The sequence below is a fragment of the Eumetopias jubatus genome, unplaced genomic scaffold, assembly GCF_037043125.1.
Source record: "Eumetopias jubatus isolate StellerSeaLion01/CBP00866 unplaced genomic scaffold, mEumJub1_p1.0 scaffold_7, whole genome shotgun sequence".
Classification (NCBI taxonomy): Eukaryota; Metazoa; Chordata; class Mammalia; order Carnivora; family Otariidae; genus Eumetopias; species Eumetopias jubatus.
The window spans coordinates 146150792-146176136 of NW_028274813.1; the positions used below are offsets into that span (position 1 = coordinate 146150792).

A 25345-nucleotide genomic window follows, 5' to 3' on the forward strand; every position below is an offset into this window, starting at 1 on the left:
CCATGCCAGTGGACCTCAAAAGAAAGCTGGGGTAGCAATTCTTATATCAGACAAATTAGATTTTCAACTAAAGTCTGTAGTTAGAGACACAGAAGGACACCATATCATTCTTAAAGGGTCTATCCAACAAGAAGATCTAACAATTGTAAATATCTATGCCCCCAACAGGGAGGCAGCCATCTACCTAAGCTAACTGTTAACCAAAATAAAGAGTCATATTGATAACAATACGTTAATTGAAGGAGACCTCAATACTCCCCTCTCAGCCATAGACAGATCATCTAAGCAGAAAATCAACAAGGAAACAAGAACTTTGAATGACACACTGGACCAGAAGGACCTCATAGATAGATACAGAACATTCCACCCTAAAACAACAGAATACTCATTCTTCTCGAGTGCACATGGAACGTTCTCCAGAATAGACCACATACTGGGTCACAAATCAGGTCTCAACCGGTACCAAAAGACTGAGATTATTCCCTGCATCTTCTCAGACCACAATGCTTTAAAACTGGAACTCCATCACAAGAAGAAATTTGGCAGAAATTCAAACACTTGGAAGCTAAAGACCACTCTGCTCAAGAATGTTTGGGTCAACAGGAAATCAAAGAAGAACTTAAACAATTCATGGAAACCAATGAGAACGAAAACACATCGGTCCAAAACCTATGGGATACTGCAAAGGCAGGCTGAAGGGGGAAATACATAGCCATCCAAGCCTCACTCAAAAAAACAGAAAAATCCCAAATTCACCAACTCTTCACCTTAAAGAACTAGAGAAAAAGCAACAAATGATGCCTAAGCCACGTATTAGAAGATAAATAATTAAGATTAGAGCAGAGATCAATGAATTAGAAACCAGACAACAGTAGATCAGATCAAGGAAAACTAGAAGCTGGTTCTTTCAAAGAATTAATAAGATCGATAAACCACTGGCCAGGTTATCCAAAAGAGAAAGGACCCAAATTAATAAAATTATGAATGAAAGGGGAGAGATCATGACTAACACCAAGGAAATAGAAACAAATACTAGAAATTATTATCAACAACTACAGGCCAATAAGCTGGATGAAATGGATGCCTTCCTAGAAACCTGTAAGCTGCCAAGACTGAAACAGGAAGAAATTGACAACCTGAATAGGCCAATAACCAGGAACGAGATTGAAGCAGTGATCAAAAACCTCCCAAAAAACAAGAGTCCAGGGCCTGACGGATTCCCTGGGGAATTCTACCAAACATTCAAAGAAATAATACCTATTCTCTTGAAGCTGTTTCAAAAAATAGAAACAGAAGGAAAACTTCCAAACTCATTCTATGAGGCCAGCATTACCTTAATCCCCAAACCAGGCAAAGACCCCATCAAAAGGAGAATTTCAGACCGATATCCCTGATGAATACAGATTTCAAAATCCTCAACAAAATCCTAGCTAATAGGATCCAACAATACATTAAAAGGATCATCCACCACAACCAAGTAGGATTTATACCCAGGATGCAAGGAGGGTGGTTCAACATTCGCCAATCAATCAATGTGATAGAACACATTAATAAGAGGAAGGAGAAGAACCATATGGTCCTCTCAGTTGATGCAGAAAAAGCATTTGACAAAATACAGCATCGTTTCCTGATTAAAACTCTTCAGAGTATAAGGATAGAGGGAACATTCCTCAAGTTCATAAAATCCTTCTCTGAAAAGCCCACAGCGAATATCCTCCTCAATGGGAAAAAGCTGAGAACCTTTCCCTTAGGATCAGGAACACATCAAGGATGCCCACTCTCACCACTATTGTTCAACATAGTACTAGAAGACCTAGCAACAGCAATCAGACAACAAAAAGAAATAAAAGGTATTCAAATTGTCAAAGAAGAGTCAAACTCTCTTTTCACAGATGACATGATACTTTATGTGGGAAACCCAAGGCTCCACCTCCAAATCACTAGAACTCATACAGCAATTCAGTAATGTGGCAGGATACAAAATCAATGCGCAGAAATCAGTTGCTTTCTTATACACTAACAACGCAACTGTAGAAAGAGAAATTAGAGAAACGATTCCATTTACAATAGCACCAAAAACCATAGATACCTCCGAATAAACCTAACCAAAGAGGTAAAGGATCTATACTCTAGGAACTACAGAACACTCATGAAAGAAATTGAAGAAGACACAAAAAGATGGAAAAATATTCCATGCTCATGGATTGGAAGAATAAACATTGTTAAAATGTCTATGCGACCCAGAGTAATCTATACCTTCAATGCCATCCTGATCAAAATTCCAATGACATTTATCCCTCAAAATGCTGGAACAAACAATCCTAAATTTTGTATGGAATCAGAAAAGACCCTGAAGAGCCAAGGAAATGTTGAAAAAGAAAAACGAAGCTGGGGGTATCACGTTGCCCGATTTCAAGCTATATTACAAAGCTGTGATCACCAAGACAGCATGGTACTGGCTCAAAAACGGACATATAGACCAAAGGAACAGAAGAGAGAACCAAGATATGGACTCTCAACTCTATGGTCAAATAATCTTTGACAAAGCAGGAAAAAACATGCAATGGAAAAAAGACAGTCTCTTCAATAAATGGTGCTTGGAAAACTGGACAGCCACATGCAAAAGAATGAAACTTGACCATTCTCTAACAGCATATACAAAGATAAACTCAAAATGGATGAAAGACCTCAATGTGAGATAGGAATCCATCCAAATCCTAGAGGAGAACATAGGCAGGAACCACTTTGACATCGCCCACAGCAACATCTTTCAAGATACATCTCCAAAAGCTAGTGAAACAAAAGCAAAAATGAACTTTTGGGACGTCATCAAGATAAGCTTCTGGACAGCAAAGGAAACAGTCAACAAAACAAAGAGGCAACCCACAGAATGGGAGAAGATATTTGCAAATGACACTACAGATAAAGGGCTGGTATGCAAAATCTATAGAGAACTTCTCAAACTCAACACCCAAAAAACAAGTAAGTCAAAAAATGGGCAGAAGGCATGAACAGGCACTTCTCTGAAGAAGACATACAAATGGCTAACAGACACATGAAAAAATGTTCATCATCAGGAAATAAACAATAACAAACATAATAAACAACTGAAATACACAGTATCTATATAGACAACACTCAAATTTAATATTAAAAGATGAGATTTCTCAGGCAGGAGAGAAGGGGAAGAGCAGTCCAAGTATAGGATATAAGATGTGCCACAGCAAAGCAAGGGAATGTGGTTCCCGTGTTCAGGGAATGTACAGAAAAATGACCAGGGATGGTAATGAAAAGGTCAAAGTAGGAATCAGAAGTGATACTCACGGTTTCTTTCATTTAATTATTCTGTATAATACAAGTATTTTCATTGGTACAAATGACACTGAGATTAAGGCACGCCTTGCCAAAACAAGTATAGTAATAATACCTACTGAATATAGTCTTTATGGGACTAAAAGAGCCTTACATGCATCAAGTGCTCTAAAAATGCTTGCCATTTCAGAAGATATAATGAAAAGACACTTCTCTGAAGAAGACATACAAATTGCTAACAGACACATGAAAAAATGTTCATCTTCATTAGTCACAGGGAAATTCAAATCAAAACCACATTGAGATACCACCTTACACCAGTTAGAATGGCAAAAATGGACAGGGCAAGAAACAACAAATGTTGGAGAGATTGTGGAGAAAGGGGAACCCTCTTACACTATTGGTGGGAATCCAAGTTGGTATAGCCACTTTGGAAAACAGTGTGGAGGTTCCTCAAAAATTTAAAAATAGATGGGGCGCCTGGCTGGCTCAGCTGTTAAGCGTCTGCCTTCGGCTCAGGTCATGATCGCAGGGTCCTGGAATTGAGCCCCACATCGGGCTCCCTGCTCCGCGGGAAGTCTGCTTCTCCCTCTCCCACTCCCCCTGCTTGTGTTCCCTCTCTCGCTATATCTCTCTGTCAGATAAATAAATAAAATCTTTAAAAAAAAAATTTAAAAATAGAGTTACCGTATGACCCAGCAATTGCACTCCTGGGTATTTACCCCAAAGACACAGATGTAGTGAAAAGAAGGGCCATATGCACCCCAATGTTCATAGCAGCAATGTCCACAATAGCCAAACTGTGGAAAGAGCCGAGATACCCTTCAACAGATGAATGGATAAAGAAGATGTGGTCTATATCTACAATGGAGTATTACTCAGCCATCAGAAAGGATGAATACCCAACTTTCACATCAACATGGATGGGACTGGAGATTATGCTAAGTGAAATAAGTCAAGCAGAGAAAGTCAATTATCCTATGTTTTCACTTATTTTTGGAACATAAGGAATAGCATAGAGGACATTAGGAGAAGAAAGGGAAAAATGAAGGGGGGGAAACTGGAGGAAGAGATGAACCATGAGAGACTATGGACTCTGAGAAACAAACAGGGTTTTATAGGGCAGGGGGGAGGGGGGCTGGTTACCCCAGTGATGGGTATTAAGAAGGGCACGTACTGCATGGAGCACTGGGTGTTAATACGAAAACAACGGATCGTGGATCACCACATCAAAAACTAATGATGTATGGTATGGTGACTAACGTAACATAATAAAATAAAAAAAAAGTAAAATAAAATAAAATAAATGCTTGCCATTATTATTTATTTATTTTTATGTATTTAAGTTTTTTATTTAAATTCAGTTAACATACAGTGTACTATTAGTTTCAGGGGTAGAATTTAGTGAATCATCAGTTGCATATAACACCCAGTGCTCCTTACATCAAGTGCCCCTCCTTCATGGCCATCACCCAATTACCCCATCCCCCCACCCAGCTCCCCTCCAGCAACCCTCAGTTTGTTCCCTATAATTAAGAGTTTCTTATGATTTGTCTCCCTCTGTTTTTATCTTACTTTATTTTTCCTTCTCTTCCCCTACGTTCATCTGTTTTGTTTCTTAAATTCCACATGAGTGAACTCATATGGTATTTGTCTTTTACTGACATTTCATTTGGCATAGCACCCTCTAGTTCCAACCATGTTGTTACAAATGGCAAGATTTCATTTTTTTTGATGACTAATATTCCATTGCGTATATATACCATATTTTCTTTATCCATCTAGCAATGAACATCTGGGGTCTTTCCATAGTTTGGGTATTGTGGACATCGCTGCTATAAACATTGGGGTGCATGTGCCCCTTCAAATCACTATGTTTGTATCCTCTGGATAAACACATAGTTGTGCAATTGCTGGGTCATAGGGTAGTTCTATTTTTAACTTTTTTTAGGAACCTCCACACTGTTTTCCAGAGTAGCTGCATGAGTTTTGTTTGTTTGTTTGTTTTTTAAGGAAGGCTCCAAGCCCAGAGGTGTCTGGGTGGCTGTCAGTTAAGCATTTAACTTCAGCTCGGGTCATGATCCCAGTCTGCCTGTCCCCCTCCCCCTTCCCCTAACCCTACTTGTGCTCTGTCTCTCTCTCTCAAATAAATAAAATCTTAAAAAAATCCATGCTAGTGTGGAGCCCAACTGGGGCTTGAGACCCTCAGGGGACCCTGAGATCAAAACCTGAGCTGAGATCAAGAGTTGGATGCTTAATCGACTGAGTCACCCAGGTGCCCTGCCAGTTTTTAAAAATTAATATTATGGTGTCATAGGGTCTAAATTATTAAATTCTAAAGTCTAAAGTCTATCCAAGAAGCTATATAAAATAAATCAAGAAAAGATCTAAAAAAGATTTACCTCCTTCTCTTTCAAAATGGTCCTTACAGGAATAATACACAGAAATGTGTTACTAATCATTAGGGCATGGATTCAGAGCTCTACGCAGCTCTCTTGCAGAAATATTTTTATAGCCTTTCCTTAAATTGACAATTTACTGATAGTAAGCGCTCTTCCTTACCACTTCCCACAGTGTAGACAAAGGGAAAGCCTAACAATTACACAATACCTCACAGTGTTTATTGTGAGGATGAGTTAACATATGTGCACAATAAAGGGTTTACTCAGGAAGCCTGAACTGCCCAAACTCTGAACATCTCAAAGGTCTTTAGGATTGGCCCTTGACTAGCTCCTGAGGTAACCTCTGAGCCCTTGAAATATCCTGCTGAGAAGAGTTTCTGTATGCTAGAGGCTTTGGGTCATGCATATCAGTTTGACTAGTTAGCTTATGCTAACAATATGACTTACAATGAATGCATTTGCTTATGCCTGAGGTCCTTGGTTTGACTTCTGAGGGGTTGGAGACTGAAGAGCTATGGTCAGCCACATGACACTGCACATCCATGTGACTGACCCCCAACCAAAATGCTAGACACCAAGCCTCAGGTGAACTTCCTTGGTTTGCAACACTTTGCACATGTTGTCATACATTATCACTGGGAGAATTAAGTGCATCCTCATACAACTCCACTGGGAAGGCACACCTGGAAGCTTATACCTGGCTTCTCCTGAACTTTATCCTATGTATCTTTTCCCTTTGTTCATTTTAAATCTGTATCCTTTTACTATAATAAACCTAAAAGTGAGGATAGCAGTGTTGTAAAGTTCTGTGAATCCTTCTAGTGAATCTTCAAGTCTAGGGGTAATCTTGGAGACCCACAACTGAGTATGAATGTGTTGAGGATAGTATAGGGCATTGGTTAGCATTACTTAAGTAGTTATTACCAAGTGCTGAAAAGCCATTAAAAAGTTTTAAGATAGCCAGACAGTGCTAGTATTTGTGCCAATCTCTGATCTCAATTTCCACAGTAGGTTCGGCTAAGAAGACAATTAAACAAGAACATGCTTTTTCATTGATCACAAGCCTGAGGCACACTGGGTTTGATGACAATGTTTAAGTCAATTTCCAGAAGGTTCTGCTCCAATTAGCAGATAATTATAAAATAGAATGAATGTTTAAATAGTAACAAAAAGGTTGATGATAATAGATTGGAAACAGTAAAATACACAGTCGTCACAATATAATGCATACCTTTATTTCCTTTATGCTCAGAAGTGATGCATTTAGAAATTCCTCAGTTAATCTCTTCCAACTAGCAGCTTTGCTGAGATCAGAATGAATGATGAATTTTTCATAAATTCTAAAACATATTTAAAAACAAACTGATAGTTATAAACTTACATTAATAAAAAGATTTACAAGTAAATACATATATTTCTGAACATATACACACATACATATATATAAAACTAACTTACCCTTCTATTGTCTTTTCTACTTTGTGGCTGTTAACATCCAAGAAACGATGAAATCTAAAAGATAAAATGCAATTCTCTTATGAATCTTGTCATATAGCTAAATGGACTATTCACAGAGCCCTCCATATCCCTACAGATACCCTATATTCAGCAATAATATTCCCAGGAGTGCACTTCTCTCCTCATATCACCTCTACCATCCAGGCAAACAGCCACTCAGCGGTTTTGGAGACTGCTAAAGCACAGGTCATCCTCAGCCTTTGACCTCTGATTTCTTCATCTTCCCATAATGCCCTGCAACTAAGTCCAGCATAGCACATTCTATAGCAGGGGTTTCTAATCTTTTTATGCCATAGTGAAGCCCAGTGAAGTTCAGGGATCCCTTCTCAAAATAATGTTTTTAAATCATAAAATGAGATACAAAGAAAACCAAGTATACTGAAATATAGTTGTGAAATATTTTTTAAAGTTTGCTGATATAGTAAGAGACATATTTATTTTAAAGCATTAAAAAACAAGTTCTAGCAGTGGATCCATAACTATCATTAAAGTAACAGTAAAAAATATTTAGAAATATCTGCCACAGCTTTATGATGTGAACTATGTGATTTCTACCTTTGACACAGTCATGGGTAAACCACTATTGCTTGTTGCTTTTGTTCATAATTTAAGAAAATGCTACTTTTTAGTTAGAGGTTAGTGTAATTTTTTTCTTGTCCAAATTCATAACACCTGAATTCTATCTTCAGGCTCTCAGGTTAAAAACTCCTATTCTACATCACATGTAATTAACTTTTGTCTCTGTCTCCCTTTAGGATAGTAGCTATATCTCACTTATCTGAATTTCTAGGGCCTAAAACATGGCCACAATTTTTAAAAAAGCAAACATGAATAGTTCATTTTTCTGATGGATTAAAGAATTATAAAATTGTAGTATAGCTCAACCAACTCGTTTTCCTTTTTTTTTTTAGTGTCAGAGACAACAACCTGTATTTAAAAGAATTTACACTACTAAATAATATATCTAATTCTATCCAGTAAATGGCTGAGGAGACTACTACTTTAACCTATCATTTAGTTTCTCTTTATCCTTTAGTTTCTTAATGTGTAAAAGGAGATAGTAAATTCTAATGTTTCTCCCAAGTCTGAAATGATGTCCATCTACTTAATGCCATTGAGAAATTATTTGGGATACAGCACTTAAATTTCCATCTTATATGACCTATTCAGACAGTTATATTTAAGTTACACTTAAGAATTGAGTTTATTATTTCAGAAACTTGGTGAGCTTTTAGACTCACTGTTCTCATTATAAACCAAGTAGTCGCTATATGTATGATTGTTAAGGCTGATATTCAAGATTACAGATACTGAGAAACTGTTTACTATTCAAGATTTCTACTGAAGTGACGCTTGGGTGGCTCAGTCATTAAGCATCTGCCTTTGGCTCAGGTCATGATCCCAGGGTTCTGGGATGAAGTCCGTCATTGTGCTCCATGCTCAGGGGGAAGCCTGCTTCTCCCTCTGCCTGCCACTCTCCCTGCTTGTGCTCTCTCTCTGACAAATAAATAAATAAAATCTTTATTAAAAAGGATTTCTACTGAAATCAAATAGGGAGAATATTAACACTGATGACCATTCTCTTAGTGATAATTCCATTACAGATAATGATCATAACAGTACTAATTTACATCTTCCATAAATAAAAATAAAAGCTCTTACTTCACCTAAGTATCTAAACCAGATAAATCTTGAAAAATTACATGAGAAACTGTATTAGAAGTTGTATTATTGGGTGGCTGAGGACTATGTGCCAGGAACTGTTCTAGGTGTTGGGATAAGAAACGAACAAAAGAGACCAAGAACCCTAACCTCGTGGAACTTAGATTCTAGCTGGAGATAGGGGTGGAGGAGACAAACAGTAAACAACATGTAAGTTATCCAATTTATTATGCTGTGTGTTTTGGAAAAAGAAAAAAAAGACCAAGCTAAGAGAAATCTGGAGTGGCCCGAGAAGAGATAGGGAATCAGTAAGAATACAGTGTTGAGTGTGACCATTATTCTGCTCTAAAATTTCACTTACCTATCCATTCAAAAAATGATCTGCAGCGTACCGTGTTAAGCGCAGTGGGTGGGACAAGGAACACAACAGACACAGACCCGTTCTCTAGAAGCGCGCTTCTAAGAATAAGGCCGACCCTCAACAACCCACAACCCACTATTTCAGTATGCGTTTGTTACACGCGACAGGGATCCAGGGGGCATTAGGTCACCAAGCTGGTGCAGGAGCAGCAGTGCGCGCGAGATCTTTGCTGGGGGTGGGGAAACCCGGCCGCGCGCCCCGGATACCGCTTGACCCCTTCCCGTCCCTAGCCTCGGCCAGGGAGCCGCGCCCCACACCTGAAGTTGGACCAAGCAAAGTGCAGGGCGAGCTGGAAGTTGGGGTCCGCCTCGTCCTGAAGGCCCGCCACATGGCGAACGAGCTCGCGAACGTCACGCTCCTGCTGCGGGTCCAAGAGGCCCCAAGGAAGCGCCGGCCGAGACATTTTGCGGACACTCCAAAGGCAACGCGCCTGCGCGAAGTTGTGCCCACTCTCGCGAGAGTTCACGCTCCCGACGCTTTGCGCCTCCGAGAGGCTCAGGACGCTGTCGCGAGAGTTCGCGCTCCTGCTGCGTTGAGTGTCCGTGCTGGTCTTTGCTGGCGGTTCCGGGCTGCGTTTTTCCATTGTCAGCTCCATACGTTTAGGACCGTCTTCAAAGAATTAGGCGTTAGATTATTAACAACAACAACAACAATAATAATATAATTAATAGGGCGCCCCGGTGGCTCAGTTGGTTAAGCGACTGCCTTCGGCTCAGGTCATGATCTTGGAGTCCCGGGATCGAGTCCCACATCGGGCTCCCTGCTCAGCAGGGAGTCTGCTTCTCCCTCTGACCCTCTTCCCTCTCGTGCTATCTCTCATTTTCTCTCTCTCTCAAATAAATAAATGGAATCTTTAAAAAAAATAAAAATCTTTAAAAAAATAATATAATTAATAATAATAATCTCTGGCTTACCTTGGTTGGTGGTTTAACATGATATTTTGAGAGCAGCCAGTTAGTTTTCATTCAGTGTACCTATTTGCACCTGCCTTTTCAGGTACCATGACCAGTTAGTTGTCCATTCTTATCCCAGCTTTAGTTTCTTCTTCTAGGGTGATCTCTAATGATCTCTCAGTTTCACTTTGTCTACTCAGGTCACACTACATGGTCCACATTACAGCAGGTGTCAGCAAAGAGGCTTGTCTGGCAAGAGGCAGGCTGAGCGCTGCTTCACTGTGATTGGGAGCAGCCAAAGGCGATTTTATAATCCCTGTTGATCAAAGATGGAGTATTGTCTTTGTCGTTCTTAATTAAAACTGTACCTTTGAACTGACTTTCTGTTCAATATTGTGTATAACCATTCCAGAAACCTGTTACATACACCTCTATTTTTTTCTTTTAGTGATCTGCTGGGTTTTCATGTCGTTTATTACATTGCATTACTGTAGTAGTAGATAGCTGATACACCACTGACAGTCCATTTAGGCTATTGAAACAAAATACCACAAACTAGGGTGGCTTATAAACAACAGAAATTTATTTCTCACAGTTCTGAAGGCTGGAATTCAAGATGAGTGTGCCAGCATGGGGTTGGTGAGGGCCCTCTTCTTGGAGCTGACTTATGGTTGTGTCCTCAACGTGGTGAAAGGGGCAAGGGAGCTCACTGGGGCCTCTTTTATAAGGGCACTAATCCCATTCGTGAGGGCTCCATCCTTATGACCTGATCACCTCCCAAAGACCCAACCTGCTAATACATTGGTCATTAAGATTTCAACATATAAATTTGGGAGGGACCATTCAGACACCATAGCAACTACCTGAAACATAAACTGCGATGACCGCACAAATCTCACAAGGAGAGAATCTTAGTATTATAAATGGTTCAATGGAAGGGGATTTTTACTCTTCCTGGGGAATCTTTTCTACTCCATTTCTATATTTATAACTCTCACATCTGTGTAAGAACTTTGCATTTTTCTTAGCATCCCAAATCTGTAATCCAGTTGCTTACCATACATCTCTAAAAATCAAAATATGCACACACACATGCATGTACCTCCATTTCCTTGTCCAGACAGTTGGCCTTGGCTCTTGGAGGGAGGCTTAGAAAACTTTACACAGGTTGCTCCCAGTGACTTGGACCTCTTAAAGACCGAGCCCCTCTCCTAGGCTTTTCTGGTTGTCCTGGGCCAATGTCTCCTTTCTGGAAAGGGAGTTGGAAAAAATTTTCAGAGGTGCCCTGGATGACTGAGCCCCATTCAAAATACCACAGGGCTCTAGATATCTTCTGTAGACCTCTAAGGCTGGCTCTTGCTGGTCACCCCTAATGTAGTGGACATGGAAACATTTTTGGGAAGTACATATGAAGATAAGACAGCAAACAAGCCAGGCACACTGCCACTTGTCCCTTGCTGACCTGGATCAGAGCTGTCCTCCAGAATGGCACTTAGATAAATTTTCTGGAAGTGCATGCAAAGGCTGGGCTCCATGCATGACTGCAGTCTGGCCAAAAACACCATCCTCACTCTACTTGTCCACCCTGTCCCAGTACTCCCCCCACATGCTTGCTTGGAGGGTCTTAGAAATATTTAAAGTGTGTTTCTGTCAAATGTGCCACACATGGGACTATGCCAGTCTGGGAATTCTTATCACAGACCTGCATGCCTACCCAAGTCTGTACTGGCTTCTGAAGGGGACTTAAAAATTTGGAGGAGATGCAATGCCCTTCTCTTCATCCATGGCCAGCCTGACTCAGTGCCTAACTCTGGAAAAGAAATTGGAAATGTTTTGGGGAGACAGAGTCAATGGTCAGGACTCATATTGGACTTGTGGCCAGCAGAGTGTACTCCCCAGGCCTGCCTGTACTAAGCAGGCTGGTCCTGGTCTTTGAAGGGGGAATTAGAAACTTTTTGGGTAGAGCTCCTAGTACCAGGACCCATCAAAGCTCCTTCTCAAGGACTTGGTGGCCTTCCCAGGCTTTTCCATGCCAGAGAGAAACTTAGAAATGTTTTTGGGGTAACTCCAAAGAACAGTTCCCACGCAGGGCCACAGCCAGGCCCATGGTACCCTTCTAAGACCCCCAGGCCTGCCCTGGTGATTGCCCCCTTTGGAGGGAGGCATAAACATTTTCAGAATGTGCATTCAGCTTCTAGTCTCCCAAGTGGGATCACACTAGAACTAGAGTGACCTCTTGGGCCTCCCTGTTAACCTGTAAAGCTGCTTGAGCCGATACCTGTAAAGTAAAGAGGTGCCTCCCAAGAATGTTTCTCAACCCACTTCCAGTGGCTGAGATGGAAACAGCCTGCCAGGGAGGCCTGAGAGGGCACTAAGGTTCACGCCCTAGTCCTATGTGATCATTGGATGGCCTCTGGATATCCCTCTCTGGAGGATGTGGGCACTGGCTGGGCCAGTAAGGGCTGCCCAGAGAGGGTGCCTCATGAGGTTTAGGTTGTGCCCCCAGAAATTTTTTCTATGTCCCTCTCTGGAGGTGGACTTCAGCCTGTGACTGACATGGGGGCCACATCAGGGCATCTTGGTCCTGGCCATGGTTGCCAGGTGCCCCTTGCAAACAGGGATTGATCCAAGCTGGCCAGAGAGGACTTAAGTGGGTGCCTATGACCCAGCTGTGGCCCTGCATGGGACCCAGTCATATGAGGCACTCCCCAAACATTCCTAAGTCCCACTCCAAAATGGGGAGCCAGTAAGAACCAAAAAGGGGATGCCTAGGCCTGATAGTTTCCCATGTAGGGCTGCTTACCACATGCAGCCCCCCACATATTTTCATGTCCCTCACCAGAGAAGGGAGCACTACAGGCAGGTCAGATACACTTTGAAATTGCACTCCAGGCTCATTGAGATCTTGTGTAGGGCCAGTCATTGGAAGTACCCCCCAACAAATTTCTTAAGCTCTCTTTGGTGACAGAGCCTGGCTTGGGTGGGTAGAGAGCCTTGTGGAAGTGTCCTGACCATGGTCAAGTGTGGGTACTCATCATCTGATGTGCCTGTGGAAAACGTTTCTGAGTCCTGTCTGTGGCACTGGAAAGGGATGCCATGGGATGGTGCCGGGACTCAAACACAGTCCTATGAGGTGTCTGGCTACCAGATAGGCCTCTTGAAATTTTTTCTTAGTCCCATTTGGAAGTAGAGATAAGCCTGGGATGGACAAGGAGGCCCAGTCATACCATGGTCTTGGCCACAGTCCTGGTGTGGTTAAGTGGTCCAATGTGCCTTTTAAATATTTTTCAGATCTCTGGAGTGGCCAGCCAGAGACATCTGTGGAGAGTCAGTAGTCTGGCCCTAGTCCTGCATGGACTCCTATCATCACATGCCCCTCTAGAAAATGTTTCCAGGTCCATTTCTGGACCAGACAGGGAGGCCTGGAAGGCGTGCCTGGGACTGGCTTCCCACTTCCAGGGTTGGCAGCATCTCAAAAAACATTTCCTAGAGGGCTGGAATGATCTGGCTAGAGAGGAGTGACCATGGAATTTGTCCAAGCCCACTCACACCCCTGCATGGGGCCCACCCACTCCTGTGTTGGTAGAAACAGAGTATCCTGGGAGGCCCTGGGGTGAGGACTGCAGAACTCTTAGTACAAAACAATTCCCTCTAAACCCCTGCACTAAGAGACTTGACCAAACTCTAGCATGGCTTTTCACAGCATAAGGCTATGTCCCTAGGATGGCTCCCCAACCCCACCACCCCAAAACCCACCTGCTGGAGCCCCCTCTGTAGAACTCATCTTACACCTGTAGCACAACCAGGCTGTTTTCTCCATTTCCATACTTTGCATACACAATGTGCCTTTCAATTATAATTTATAGAGAAATAACAACTCCTTGTTCACAAATTCTACATTATCCTAACTTGACTCCTTTCACATCTAGATGTTCCATGCACCTAATAATTTGCACACCAGTTGTGTTATCCAGTTTATATGCCTCACACCCATTGTGAACCATCACATTTCCAGCCATTGTACGCTGTCTTTTAGCTGTTTGAAGATCCACTTCCGCTTCTTGGACATCAACTTTCACTTTCAGCACCTGTGCTATGTTGATTCAAAACCACTGTCTGAATATCAATTGTGCAATCAATGTCTGCATCTTGCACACCTGCTGCCATTCAGATAGTCTTGCATTCCCACTGTGTGTGATTCAATAGTCACTTCTTGTTCATTCATCTGCACCATCCAACATACACTTCATGCACACCCATGTTGGTGCCATTCAACCTTCTTTTCCTTGTGCACCCATTGTACTCACTGCAATTTCCCTTTGATGCCCACCTCTGTGCTATTCAACTTATATTCAGCCAGGCTGTGCCATTGACTTCCAATTCCTGTTCATCAGCAATTTCCCAGCTAAACACCATGCCCCTCAAACTTGTTTGTGATTCAACCACTCTATGCAGAAACACTCTGTATCATTCAGGGGCCACTCCTTGCATGCCCAACATGTACCATTAAACTTGACTCCTTGCACATCCAGTGGGTTCCATTTTCTCTAATGCTATTCAACATATATGTATTGCCCAGCAAAACTATACTATAAAATTATGCCAATAGCATATACAGTTGACCCTTGAACAACTTGGCTCAGGGTTCCTGGCTCCCACACAGTTGAAAATCCCAATATAAATTTTGATTCCCTAACAACTACTAATAGCTATTGATCAGTAGCCTTATGAAATAACATAAATAGTAGATTAACATATTTTGTATGTTATATGTATTATATACTGTATTCTACAATAAGTAAAGAAAAGAAAATGTTATTAAAATCATAAGAGCTTCCAGACTTGTGGCTCAACTCCACCATGGTTTCCAAAGGCGATTCCAAGCAGCAGTCCAAGGAGGACCTGCTCCTGCAGGATTTGGCCAAGTCCTTCGTGTTCTTTGGGAATACCTTCATCATGTCCATCATCCCCAGCCAGTTATCTTGGCAAATATGGCATATGGATCTTATTCAGTCTGCTGTTCTCTATAGTGTGATGATCCTAGTAAGCACTTATTTGGTAGCCTTTGCATACAAAATTGTGAAATTTGTTCTCAAACACAAAGTAGCACAGAAGAGGGAGGATGCTGTTTCCAAAGAAGTGACTCAAAAACTTTCTGAAGCTGGTAAAAGAAAGATGTCTCAAAAGAAAAAAGATGAAAGAATCTTGTGGAAGAAGAACAAAGTTGTCAGTTACAAAGCTACGACATTTTCCATCCTTTATAACAACATCCTATTCCTGGTCTTGGTCATTGTTGCTTCCTTCTTTATATTGACAAACTTCAACCCCACAGTGGACTATATTTTGTCCATAACTGTTTCATCAGGGCTCATTGCCCCCCTGTCTACTGGCTCCAAATGGGCCATGTCAGCTTTGCCCCCTTGGATTTGTAATTATTTGTGGCCTGTGGTATATGGAAAAGTAGCACGGTGCTCAGGGTGAGAGACACACAAGCTGTTTTTATTTTTTAATTATTTTTTTAAATTTAAACTCAGTTAGCCAACGTATTATTAACACCATTAGTTTCAGATGTAGAGTTCAATAATTCATCAGTTGCATATAACACCCAGTGCTCATCACATCACATGCCCTCCTTAATGCCCATAATCCAATTACCTCAGCCCCCTCCCACCGCCCCTCCAGCAATCCTTAATTTGTTTCCTGTAGTTAAGAGTCTCTCATGGTTTGTCTCCCTCTCTGATGACTTCCCATTCAGTTTTCCCTCCCTTACCCTCTGATCCTCTGTGCTGTTTCTTATATTCCACATATAAGTGAAAATATATAATTGTCTCTCTCTGATTGACTTACTTCACTCAGCATAATATCATCGAGTTCCATCCATGTTGATGTAAATGGCAAATATTCATCCTTTCTGATGGCTGAGTAATATTCCATTGTATATATATATACCACATCTTTATCCATTCATCTGTCGATGGACATCTCAGCTCTTTCCATAGTTTGGCTATTGTGGACATTGCTGCTATAAACATTGGGGTGCATGTGCCCTGTTGGATCATTACATTTGTCACAAGGTGTTTTTATAGTCTGCAGTTTGAGAGTTTAAAAAAACCCAACAAAATGTAACTCAATATTTGTATATTGGCTCTTTTTTGACAGATTGTTGAAATTAAATGAGTTGAAAGGGAGCTCAAAGTACCAGGACATTTATTAAAAGGCAAAAAGTTGTCTGTCAATGTGCTATAATCACAAGAGGAGAAAATAACTGGCTTCCTTGATCTGTCAGAGGTCTCAGTAACCTGGATAGAACTATTATTACTTATAATAGTAGCAAGAAGTTAATAATCGGTTCTCTGTGTTCTAGCCACAATATTACAACTTTTTTTGAACCATAAATAACAGAATATCCTTTCCCTTGAAGCACCATGTTTACAAGTCTCTGAATTTGTGATTTGAAATAACTCAAAGACAAGGCATCTCCAACTTGGGGAAGAGAAACTTACGGAAAAGTTTTTTTAAATTAATTAATTTATTTTTTTGAGATAGTGTCCCATGATTCATTGTTTGCGTATAACACCCAGTGCTCCATTCAATACATGCCCTCTTTAATACCCATCACCAGGCTAACCCATCCCACCCCCCCCATCCCTCTAGAATCCTCAGTTTGTTTCTCAGAGTCCATAGTCTCTCACGGTTCATCTTCCCCTCCGATTCCCCCCCTTCATTTTTCCCTCCCTACTATCTTCTTCTTCTTCTTCTTTTTAACATATAATGTATTATTTGTTTCAGAGGTACAGGTCTGTGATTCACCAGTCTTACACAGTTCCCAGCACTCACCATAACACACACCCTCCCCAATGTCTATCATCCAGCCACCCCATCCCTCCCACCCCACTCTACTCCAGCAACCCTCAGTTTGTTTCCTGAGAGTAAGAATTCCTCATATCAGTGAGGTCATATGATACATGTCTTTCTCAGACTGACTTATTTCTGTCAGCATAATACCTCCCAGTTCCATCCACAGCGTTGCAAATGACAAGATTTCATTCATTTTGATGGCTGCATAATATTCCATAATATATATATACCACATCTTCTTTATCCATTCATCTGTCGATGGACGTCTTAGCTATTCCATAGTTTGGCTATTGTGGACATTGCTGCTATAAACATCGGGGTGCATGTACCCCTTTGGATCACTACATTTGTATCTTTGGGGTAGATACCCAGTAGTGCAATTGCTGGGTCATATGGTAGCTCTATTTTCAACTTTTTGAGGAACCTCCATACTGTTTTCCAGAGTGGCTGCACCAGCTTGCATTCCACCAACAGTGTAGAAGGGTTTCCCTTTCTCCACAATCTCTCCAACATTTGTCATTTCTTGCCTTGTCAATTTTTTGCCATTCTAACTGATGTACAGTGGTATCTCAATGTGGTTTTGATTTGAATTTCCCTGATGGCTAATGATGATGAACATTTTTTCATGTGTCTGTTAGCCATTTGTATGTCTTCAGAGAAGTGACTTCTACCCATTTTTTGACTTGATTATTTGTTTTTTGGGTGTTGAGTTTGAGAAGTTCTTTATAGATCTTGGGTACCAGCCCTTTATCTGTAGTGTCATTTGCAAATATCTTCTCCCAATTTGTGGGTTGCCTCTTTTGTTGACTGTTTCCTTTGCTGTCCAGGGGCTTTTTATCTTGATGAAGTCCCAAAAGATCATTTTGCTTTTGTTTCACTAACTTTTGGAGATGTATCTTGAACAAAGTCGCTATGGGCGATGTCAAAGAGGTTACTGCCTATGTTCTCCTCTAGGATTTGGATGGATTCCTATCTCACATTGAGGTCTTTCATCCACCTTGAGTTTATCTTTGTGAATGGTGTTAGAGAATGGTCGAGTTTCATACTTCTGCATGTGGCTGTTCTCCCAGCACTTTTTATTGAAGAGACTGTCTTTTTCCCATTGCATGTTTTTTCCTGCTTTGTCAAAGATTATTTGACCATAGAGTTGAGGGTCCATATCTGGGTTCTCTCTTCTGTTCCGTTTGTCTATATGTCCGTTTTTGTGCCAGTACCATGCTGTCTTGGTGATCACAGCTTTGTAATATAGCTTGAAATCGGACAACGTGATGCCCCCAGCTTCGTTTTTCTTTTTCAACATTTCCTTGGCTCTTCAGGGTCTTTTCTGATTCCATACAAATTTTAGGATTGTTTGTTCCAGCACTTTGAGGGATAAATGTCATTGGAATTTTGATCAGGATGGCATTGAAGGTATAGATTGCTCTGGGTTGCATAGACATTTTAACAATGTTTATTCTTCCAATCCATGAGCATGGAATATTTTTCCATCTTTTTGTGGCTTCTTCAATTTCTTTCATGAGTAGTTCCTAGAGTATAGATCCTTTACCTCTTTGGTTAGGTTTATTCTGAGGTATCTTACGGTTTTTGGTGCTATTGTAAATGGAATTGTTTCTCTAATTTCTCTTTCTACAGTTGCGTTGGTTAGTGTATAAGAAAGCAACTGATTTCTGCACATTGATTTTGTATCCTGCCACATCACTGAATTGCTGTATGAGTTCTAGTGATTTGGGGGCAGACTCTTTTAGGTTTTCCACATGAAGTATCATGTCATCTGCGAAAAGAGAGTTTGACTTATTTTTTTGCCAATTTGCATACCTTTTATTTCTTTTTGTTGTCTGATTGCTGTTGCCAGGACTCCTAGTAGTATGTTGAACAATAGTGGCAAGAGTGAGCATCCTTGACGTGTTCCTCATCCTAAGGGAAAGGCTCTCAGCTTTTTCCCATTGAGGAGGATATTTGCTGTGGGTTTTTCAGAGATGGATTTTATGAACTTGAGGAATGTTCCCTCTATCCTTATACTCTGAAGAGTTTTAATCAGGAAAGGATGTTGTATTTTGTCAAATGCTTTTTCTGCATCAATTGAGAGGACCATATGGTTCTTCTCTCTCCTCTTATTAATGTGTTCTATCACATTGATTGATTGGCGAATGTTGAACCACCCTTGCATCCCGGGGATAAATCCCACTTGGTCGTGGTGGATGATACTTTTAATGTATTGTTGGATCCTATTAGCTAGGATTTTGTTGAGGATTTTGGAATCCATATTCATCAGGGATATCAGTCTGCAATTCTCCTTTTCGATGGGGCCTTTGCCTGGTTTGGGGATTAAGGTAATGCTGACCTCATAGAATGAGTTTAGAAGTTTTCCTTCTGTTTCTATTTTTTGAAACAGCGTCAGTAGAATAGGTATTATTTCTTCTTTGAATGTTTGGTAGAATTCCCCAGGGAATCCATCAGGCCCTGGACTCTTGTTTTTTGGGAGGTTTTTTGATCACTCCTTCAATCTCGTTCCTGGTTATTGGCCTATTCAGGTTGTCAATTTCTTCCTGTTTCGTCTAGGCAGCTTATAGGTTTCCAGGAAGGCCTCCATTTCATCCAGATTGCTCAGTTTATTGGCCTATAGTTGTTGATAATAATTTCTAAAAATTGTTTCTATTTCCTTGGTGTTAGTCATGATCTCTCCCCCATCATTCATAATTTTATTAATTTGGGTCCTTTCTGTTTTCTTTTGGATAAGTCTGGCCAGTGGTTTATCAATCTTATTAATTCTTTCAAAGAACCAACTTCTAGTTTCCTTGATCTGATCTACTGTATTTCTGGTTTCTAATTCATTGATCTCTGCTCTAATCTTAATTATTTCTCTTCTAATGCATTTTAATTAATTATTTATTAATTAACAATTAATTATTTATTAATTTAAAAAAGAAGAGAATTAATTAATTCTCTACTGGGCATCGTTTGTTGCTTTTTCTCTAGTTCTTTAAGGTGTAGAGTTAGTTGGTGAATTCGGGATTTTTCTGTTTTTTTGAGTGAGGCTTGGATGGCTATGTATTTCCCCCTTCGGACCGCCTTTGCAGTATCCCATAGGTTTTGGACCGATGTGTTTTCATTCTCATTGCTTTCCATGAATTGTTTAAGTTCTTCTTTGATTTCTTGGTTGACCCAAACATTCTTTTCTGCAGCATTTTTTTAAAAAGATTTTATTTATTTATTTGACAGAGAGAGACACAGCGAGAGAGGGAACATAACCAGGGGGAGTGGGAGAGGGAGAAGCAGGCTTCCCGCTGAGCAGAGAGCCCAATGTGGGTCTCGATCCCAGCACCCTGGGATCATGTCCTGAGCCAAAGGCAGTTACTTAACGACTGAGCCACCCAGGCGCCCCTGACCCAAACATTCTTGAGCAGAGTGGTCTTTAGCCTCCAAGTGTTTGAATTTCTGCCAAATTTCTTCTTGTGATGGAGTTCCAATTTTAAAAACATTGTGATCTGAGAAGATGCAGGGAATAATATCAATCTTTTGGTACCGGTTGAGACCTGATTTGTGACCCAGTATGTGGTCTATTCTGGAGAACGTTCCATGTGCACTCGAGAAGAATGAGTATTCTGTTGTTTTAGGGTGGAATGTTCTGTATCTATCTATGAGGTCCTTCTGGTCCAGTGTGTCATTCAAAGTTCTTGTTTCCTTGTTGATTTTCTGCTTAGATGATCTGTCTATGGCTGAGAGGGGAGTATTGAGGTCTCCTTCAATTAACGTATTGTTATCAATATGACTCTTTATTTTGGTTAACAGTTAGCTTAGGTAGATGGCTGCCTCCCTGTTGGGGGCATAGATATTTACAATTGTTAGATCTTCTTGTTGGATAGACCCTTTAAGAATGATATGGTGTCCTTCTGTGTCTCTAACTACAGACTTTAGTTGAAAATCTAATTTGTCTGATATAAGAATTGCTACCCCAGCTTTCTTTTGAGGTCCACTGGCATGGAAGACGGATCTCCATCCCTTCACTTTCAGTCTGGATGTATCTTTAGGTTCAAAATGAGTCTCTTGTAGACAGCGTATGGATGGGTCCTGTCTTTTTATCCAATCTGCAACCCTAGGCTGTTTTTTGGGAGCATTTAGGCCGTTCACGTTGAGAGTGATTATTGAAAGATATGAATTAATTGTCATCATGTTGCTTGTGAAGACCTTGTTTTTATAGATTGTCCCTGTAGATTTCTGTTGTATATCACTCTTGGGGTCTTTCTCCTTTTATAGAACCCCCCATATTTCTTGCAGGGCTGGCTTAGTGGTCACATATTCTTTCAGGTTCTGCCGGTCTTGGAAGCTCTGCACCTCTCCATCCATTCTAAATGACAGCCTTGCTGGATAAAGTATTCCTGGCTGCATGTTCTTCTCGTTTAGTACCCTGAATATGTCTTGCCAGGCCTTTCTGGCTTGCCAGGTCTCTGCGGATAGGTCTGATGTTATTCTGATGTTCCTCCCTCTGTACGTAAGGAATCTGTTCCCCCTAACTGCCCTTAAGATGGTTTCCTTAGTTCTAAGATTTGCGAGTTTTACTATTTCATGCCGGGGTGTTGGCCTGTTTTCCTTGATCTTGGGAGGGGTCCTCTCTGCCTCTGGCACATGAATGTTTGTTTCTTTCTTTTTTTTTTTAAGATTTTATTTATTTGAGAGAGAGAACGAGAGAGAGAGAGCACATCAGAGGGTACAGGGTCAGAGGGAGAAGCAGACTCCCTGCCAAGCAGGGAGCCCGATGTGGGACTTGATCCTCGGACTCCAGGATCATGACCTGAGCCAAAGGCAGTCGCTTAACCAACTGAGCCACCCAGGCGCCCTGAATGTTTGTTTCATTCCCCTCTCTCTCCTCATCTCTCCACTCCCTCTAGGCTTCCAATAATTCTGACATTGGAATGCTTCATGGTGTCACTTATTTCTCTGATTCTATTTTCATGGATTCTGAGTTATTTTTCCCTGGCCTCCTCTTTTCCCTTTTTATCTATTAAATTGTCTTCCAGGTCACTGATTCGTTCTTCTGCCTCACTTACCCTAGCTGTTAGAGTATCTAGATTAGATTGGATCTCGTTGATAGCATTTTTAAGTTCTGCCAATTCAGCTTTCATTTCTGTCCTTAGAGACTCTATGTTGCCAGTAATTGATTTCTCCACTCTAGCTATTGTCTTCACAATTGCTAGCCTGAATTCCATCTCCGACATCTTGGTTATATCTGCATCCATTTGTAAATCTGTGGCATAAGTCATAATATCCGAGTCTTTTCTACTTGGGGGATTCCTCCTCCTAGTCATTCTACTGATAGGCGGTTGAGGTAATGTTTAGAGTCGAAATTATTGACCAGAACCCAAGCAAGGTGCACCTGTTTTCTAGGGACCTTAGGGTTGCTGGCTTCTTGTTTCCCCAGCCTGTTTTCTGGGTGAGGGACCTGCTGCACTGTTACTCAGGCAACTCTGTTTGGGCAGAGTTGCCCTGCCCCCCTGTGGTGGGGGATGGGCTCCATGGGAACTGTTTTTGGGGGCTTTTTTTTCTCTGGTGGCTTTCCCTGGGGGCTTTCCGCCTCTCTTCCAAGAGTCAGAGCAGAAAAGATATTTCCAACCCTCTGCCTCAGAGCAGAGAGATTGCAGTCTGTTCTTCAGTGAGCTCTCCAGGCCACACTATCTCAGTTTCTGTCTGTGCTGCTATAAACTGCAGCGTACCGGGTTGTGCACCCCTCCCAGCACTCCCAGTCCTGCCTCCAGGGCACATCTCTGCCCTTTGTGCTTCTAAAACCTCCAGCCGCTCCCAGTTCACATGCACGACCCCACCACTCCTGGTTTCCACCCCGGCGGGCTGCCCTAAAGTCCATTCCCCCCCCCCCCCGCTACAGGTCTGCGAGTCTGTGCCCCATTCCCAGCACGTGAGGCTGTCGCTCACTGGCAGTGTAGGATCCCCATGGCCAGGTTCCCTCCTGCCGCTGTTTATCCTCCAATATCTGCCCGCTCCCCACTTCATACCTCGAAACCAATTGCCCGTGATATTCTGTTTGTAGAGATCCAGATCTCTTTTCTTATATCTCAGGCTGATTTCATGGGTGCTCAGAGTGGTCTGGTAGATATTCAGCTCAATTCTGGGGACCAGTTGGAATACGGTCCCCTACTCCTCCACCATCTTTCCTCCTTTTTCAGTGTTTTTTAAAGTTATGTGTATTACATTGTAGGGAAACTCCTTGAAACTACATTGTGTTTAAAATGTCCCTAAAGTAACATCTTTTTTTCATTAATACACAAGTTTTTGTGTGTGTTACGTTTCCAAGACGGCAGAGTAGTAGGGGGACCCAGAACTTGCAGTGTCCCTCGAATACAACTATATCGACATTCAACTCTTTTGAACAATTAGGAAGAGGATTGGAGGAGTAAGGAAACAATCTGCATAGTTGGAGGGAGGGAAGGAAACAATCTGCCCTGTTAGAGGCAGAGGAGATGTTCAGAGCCCTGAGTTGGGGGATTGGGAAGCCATGTAGACCAGATGGGGAGGAAGCTCGGTTCCCAGAACAGTCAGGAAGAGGGAGCAAGTTGGAAAGAGTGCAGCGGGTTGTGACCACACAATAAGCTGAGGTGAGGAGATCCTTTGGGTCACTCAGGGAGAGATTGTTGCCCTTCCTGGAGGGCATTTGGAAGTGTCACCCAAGACAAAATGCCAACCTGGGAGTCATTGAACAGAGCTCAGCAGCAGGGTCAGAGGGGGTGTTCAGAGGGCAGGAAACCTCTTAACGTTTCAGTGTGAGCCACAGTAGGCTCACAGTTCTGTGTGCTCACCCACTGGCCATTTATCTAGGGTGAACTGAGCAGAGCATAGAGACTGGGAAGATTGCAGATAACTTTGCCACCCCTTTTTGCTGTGAGCCACAATAGGCTTAAACCTTTGTGCACAAAGATGTTATTTGAAAGATGCTCTCTACACAGTGTTGTTTCAATGAGTTAGGTATAAGGCACATTCCCTACGCTACCACACATACATTTGATAAGGCTACTACCTTCATGGTAGATGTTAGTTGTAAGACGCTTTTCTACACAGTGATGTTTGGATGAGGGAAATAATGGCACATTATGTTTCCACAGATAAACTGAAAAATGCTTCCATCTTCATGAATGAGGATGTTAGTTGAAAGATGTTTTCTACAGGGTGCTCTTTCTTTTTCTTTTCTTTTTTTTAATTATTCATTTAACCAAGGTATAATACATAGGGTGCTGTTTCATTGACTTAAGTGTATTATGGCACTTTCCTTATGTTTCCACACATACATTTGAAAACACTCTTATCTTCATGAAGGAAGATGTTAGTTGAAAGATGCTTTCTAGGGGCGCCTGGGTGGCTCAGTCATTAAGCGTTTGCCTTTGGCTCGGGTTGTGATCCTACGGTGCTAGGATCGAGTCCCATGTCAGGCTCCCTGCTCCGTGGGAAGCCTGCTTCTCCCTCTCCTGCTCCCCCTGCTTCTGTTCCCTCTCTCGCTGTGTCTCTCTCTGTCAAATAAATAAATAAAATCTTAAAAAAAAAAGAAAGATGGTTTCTATATAGTGTTGTTCCCATGAGTCAAGTATATGGCACTTTCCTTATGCCTCAACCTGTATATTTGAAAACGCTATTATCTTCACGAAAGAAGATGTTATTTGCAAGATACTTTCGACACTGTTCCATTTCATTGAGTTTAGTATTTTGCACTTTCCTTAGGCTTCCACAGATACATGTGAAAATACTTCTATCTGCACAAACCCTGATGTCCTTTGAAAGATGCTTCCCACACAATGTTGTTTGAAGGAGTCAAGTATATAGCAGTTTCCTTATATTTCCACTCATACATTTGAAAACACTTCTAATTTCATGAAAGAAGATGTTAGTTGAAGGACGCATTCCCCACAGTGTTGTTTCAAGGAGATAATTATTTGAGACTTTCCTTATGCATCCACACAGACATTGGAAAACATTTATATCTTAATGAAAGACGATGTGAATGAAGGGTGCCTTACACCCTCTTTGGTTTCAATGAGTTAAACATGGGAGAAGACATGTGGAAGTTTCTTTATGCTCCACACAGACATTTGACAATGCTTCTATAGTCAGATAGAACCTGTTAGCTGAAAGATGCTTTCTATACAGTGTTGTTTCATCAGTGTATACTGAGACTTCCTTATGCTTCCACAGATACATTTGAAAACACTTGTATCATAATGAAAGGAGACGTTAGTTGGAAGATGCTTTCTACACAGTGCTGTTTGAATGAGTCAGTATAT

At 41.4% G+C, this 25345-nt stretch overlaps 1 protein-coding gene and 1 pseudogene across 3 annotated transcripts in view; one reads left to right on the top strand and one right to left on the bottom strand.

Annotated features, from left to right (window-relative positions):
* The window catches only part of TUBGCP5 (tubulin gamma complex component 5), a 103147-nt gene extending 93417 nt beyond the window's left edge, over positions 1-9730 (bottom strand). For all 3 annotated transcript variants that reach the window (XM_028087279.2, XM_028087280.2, XM_028087277.2), the window contains exons 1-3: positions 9573-9730; positions 7173-7226; positions 6946-7054 (exon numbers count right to left, since the gene is read on the bottom strand). In XM_028087279.2, the coding sequence (XP_027943080.1) occupies positions 6946-7054; positions 7173-7226; positions 9573-9718 (309 nt within the window). In that variant the 5' untranslated portion in view covers positions 9719-9730. The remainder of the gene's footprint in view (positions 1-6945; positions 7055-7172; positions 7227-9572) is intronic.
* Positions 9731-15068: 5338 nt separating this feature from the next.
* LOC114196523 (translocon-associated protein subunit gamma pseudogene) lies at positions 15069-15689 on the top strand (annotated as a pseudogene).
* The last annotated feature ends 9656 nt before the right edge of the window (positions 15690-25345 follow it).